This window comes from Colletotrichum gloeosporioides (assembly GCF_011800055.1).
Source record: "Colletotrichum gloeosporioides strain Lc1 chromosome Unknown consensus_54, whole genome shotgun sequence".
In the NCBI taxonomy this organism is placed as follows: domain Eukaryota; kingdom Fungi; phylum Ascomycota; class Sordariomycetes; order Glomerellales; family Glomerellaceae; genus Colletotrichum; species Colletotrichum gloeosporioides.
In genome coordinates, this window is record NW_025544699.1 from 1,459,499 (window position 1) to 1,462,790 (window position 3,292).

General features: G+C 55.5%; 1 protein-coding gene across 1 annotated transcript; it reads right to left on the reverse strand.

The window, feature by feature from the left end:
• Window positions 1-2,295: 2,295 nt before the first annotated feature.
• Window positions 2,296-3,039, reverse strand: GCG54_00004908 (uncharacterized protein; the record flags this gene model as incomplete). Its single annotated transcript, XM_045404945.1, has 1 exon — window positions 2,296-3,039. One exon carries the CDS (start codon window positions 3,037-3,039, stop codon window positions 2,296-2,298), a length of 744 nt encoding a protein of 247 aa, XP_045262888.1.
• Window positions 3,040-3,292: the final 253 nt, after the last annotated feature.

Sequence of the window (3,292 nt, forward strand, 5' to 3'; positions counted from 1 at the left end):
AAAGTGGGATCAACGATTGGCGTTTTGGGGGTTTTGATTTACCGTTTACACTGGCATCCAGAGGAGGCCTCTTTTCCTCATCTACAATGGATGCTCATCCAATAATTCCATGACAACATTTCCCTGATGAACATGTTGTAATCTCCGCCTTTTGAGCCTCATCCGCACCACAAGAACGCCGTGAAACGTTCCAGCTTGACATGCACCCCGTCACCCACGCAGAGCATCGATACGAGCTAACCCGCCCAAATTTAACGTCTGCGTCCTCGGCTCGTGATGCTTCCGTCTGCAGCCATCTGCGGGATGTGATGACGCGCAGCGTGGCACGACGGCGTTCGTATCACACTTCCATCACCTCGCGCGCCGCTGCGCCTTGTAGGGCTGGCTACAATCGGCCGTATGTAGTGACGAAGCAGGAATCTCACCCACATGAAGTCGTCGCCATTAGAGTTTCCCAAAGAATGCCTACCGTGGAGCCGCAGCCCTGCCCCCTCTCCCTCGGCCCCATCCCAGCGTGCGGGACGCCGATCTTTGCGGGGGAAGGGTAAACGAGGAGTGAGCTCCGGTTGGCTCGGCGCCGCGAAAGAGGACAAACATCCGGGCCGTTTGCGGCCAAGATTTGACGGCCCGGACCTTTTGGGTCTCATTCTGGAATCGTCAGAGAAAATAGGCTGCTGATCGCACGTGTGAGGCCAAACAGAAAAGGTAAATTTGCCAGAGGCTCTTGGTTAGAAATCTCAGGCCGAGGAGAGGGTGCTTCGTGCAGGTATTGTATGCTGTGTCTCGTGAGTGTTCACCTTTAGACAACGCCGTGTTTGCTGGCGCGGCCATCTTTCCCTGCGGCGGCCCGGCGTGGTGCGATGATCAGCCTTACGTCGGACCGCGCACCGATCGCCGTCCTGGTTCTGTTTTCTCCATGCCGGCTGCCTTCGGTCTGACGGTTCAGGAATATGGCGGTATTCTTTCGCTTCTCTTTGAGCATATCGTGGCTGTCACACGAGCAGGAGAGAGGCTGAGGCGCGCGTGAGGCGGTTGGCTACGCTACTGGGGTTTGACATAAATGAAGTCTTTGGATACTCGTCTGGGAACGGGTATTTGGACATTATTCCGTCGTATTCGTCCACTTTCCAACCCGGCGCGTGATAATCATCGCGATTTGACTTACTGTTATACTCTGGACGTAAGTCGACCATGTCTGAACCTAGATCCGCGGCGCCGAACACGGCACGCGCTTCCCAAATAACCGGATCAAATTCCATGCCCGCAGAATACCCATCACAAGTGCAAGTGAACGCCGAGCTCGGCGTTTCTTCAACACCAGCAACTTCCGGAGAAAGACCTCTGATGGGGTACTCGAATAACTTCGATATCGACTGGGTCCTGTCTCTGAAAAGCGATCGTTCAAGTAGCAGCGTAGGCGCAGTTGCCGGATCGACTTGCGCTCGTTGACGACAAGACGAAGAAAACCAATTGCGAAAGGTGACGGAATGTGCGATGTAAGTTTCGCATTCGTTCCCTGGGATTCTAGCAAGACGATGCTAATCAGCCAAGATGGTCTTCCTCAATATTCTGGACCATGTAGTCAGAACATGATCTGATCCGCCAAGGGCAAGAGCCTTGTTTCCCCCTAAACGAAGTTGGAGTACAGGATTACCGGCACTCCTATCTCTTGTTCCAACAGGCGAGAGTTGAAGAGGAGCAGCTGGGAAAGTGGCACTTCCAAGAGAGTGCCGCGGTGTGCTGCACAGTACTCATCAGGAGCTCGATCGACGACATTCAGGCGGAATTAATGGAGACAGACCATTGCTGAAGCTGAGCGCTGGCTCAGTGCGAGAGGGAGGCCTTCCAGAGAGGGAGACTATGAAAATATTTCTTCTGGGTCTTCTCCTGTATTCATGTTGCTTGGAAGCCACCAAGGCCGGGAAGTTGTTTGTTTGAAATTCGGGAAAGCTGCGTTGGCGCAAAGAGTATTCGGCGTGTCTGGGAACATGGCACGTCTCGTTTCGATGTGAGCGTCAGCAACTCTCGAGGACCGAGATGGAGAAGCTACGACAGTAGAACTGGGAAATGTTAATGTTTGACATACGAGATTATGTCGTCAAAGAGGTAATGAACAACGCCATCATGGAGATTAATATTAAATCCTTGAATGTAGAAAAGAGCATCGTGGTATCATAATCATTCGTGAAGTCAACTCCGCAAGTCTCACTCCGAACATCAACGCTCGTCCTGCACCAACCGCAACCTTTGCTCTCTGTGGAGGTCATGATCTCGTTCCTTCGATGCTTCAGACGATCAAAACTCTGGCCCGTCCTCGACCTCCCGACAATAAAGCATCCCTTCAACCTCAACAGCGCTCGCAACGCCTCTCCTCACCCTCTCAACAGCCGTCCTCATCTCCCCCCACGTCCAAAACTCATCCATCAGCCCATGCACCTCCGAGAACAACGACGGCAGCCGGTACTCGTCCTCGACGGGCCCAATAACCTTCACGATGCCCCCAGCGCAGACATCCTCCTCCGGCTCCGGCAACGCCTTGAACTCGACAAACACCACCACCCGCCGCAGATCCACAAAGCACCTCCTCAGCGCCTTCAACGCCTCCGCGATGCGCCGCTCGTCGCAGAGCACGGACCAGTGGACGCCGACGTTGCGGACCCCGGGCTTCGTTGTCCAGAGCGAGTCCCACGCCTGGATGCGGCTGCGGTAGACCAGCGGCGGGAGGTAGAAGATGTCGTCGTGCGGGGCGTAGCGTAGCGGCGGCGGCAGGCGGCTGCGTTTGTCGAGGTCGTGGGGGTGCTCAAAGGTTTTGAGGAGGGCCTGGATCGCACGTCGCGATTCGGAGCAGACGGCCAGGCCGACTCGGCGCGGGTGGCGGTATTCACGGGACGGGCGGACGAGGCCGGTGTCCTCCTTGTATTCGAAGACACGGGTCTCGGAGCCGAAAATCTCCCAGATGAGCAGGCGCAGCTCAAGCGGGAGCGTCATGAAGGGATGGCATCGCGTCGAGTGTGAGGGGCGATGAACGATGGCCGACATGATTGCATACACGCACAGTTTGATATCTGTGCGAGATCGTAGTTTGTCTCTGATTGAGGTGAAAAGAAGGAGAAATGATCAGGCTGAGCTGAAATCGACTGAAATGGGTTGACAGGTCGAGCTGAGTGAGATTGAGCGCGCCGTCAGCTTATCAACGGCCGGGATGTCGGCGGTTGAGATGCGCGATGCCCCCCGTTGCGGCGGCCGGCATGCCATGGCTTCTTGGACGAGATGCAGGCTCGCGCTTTCGTCC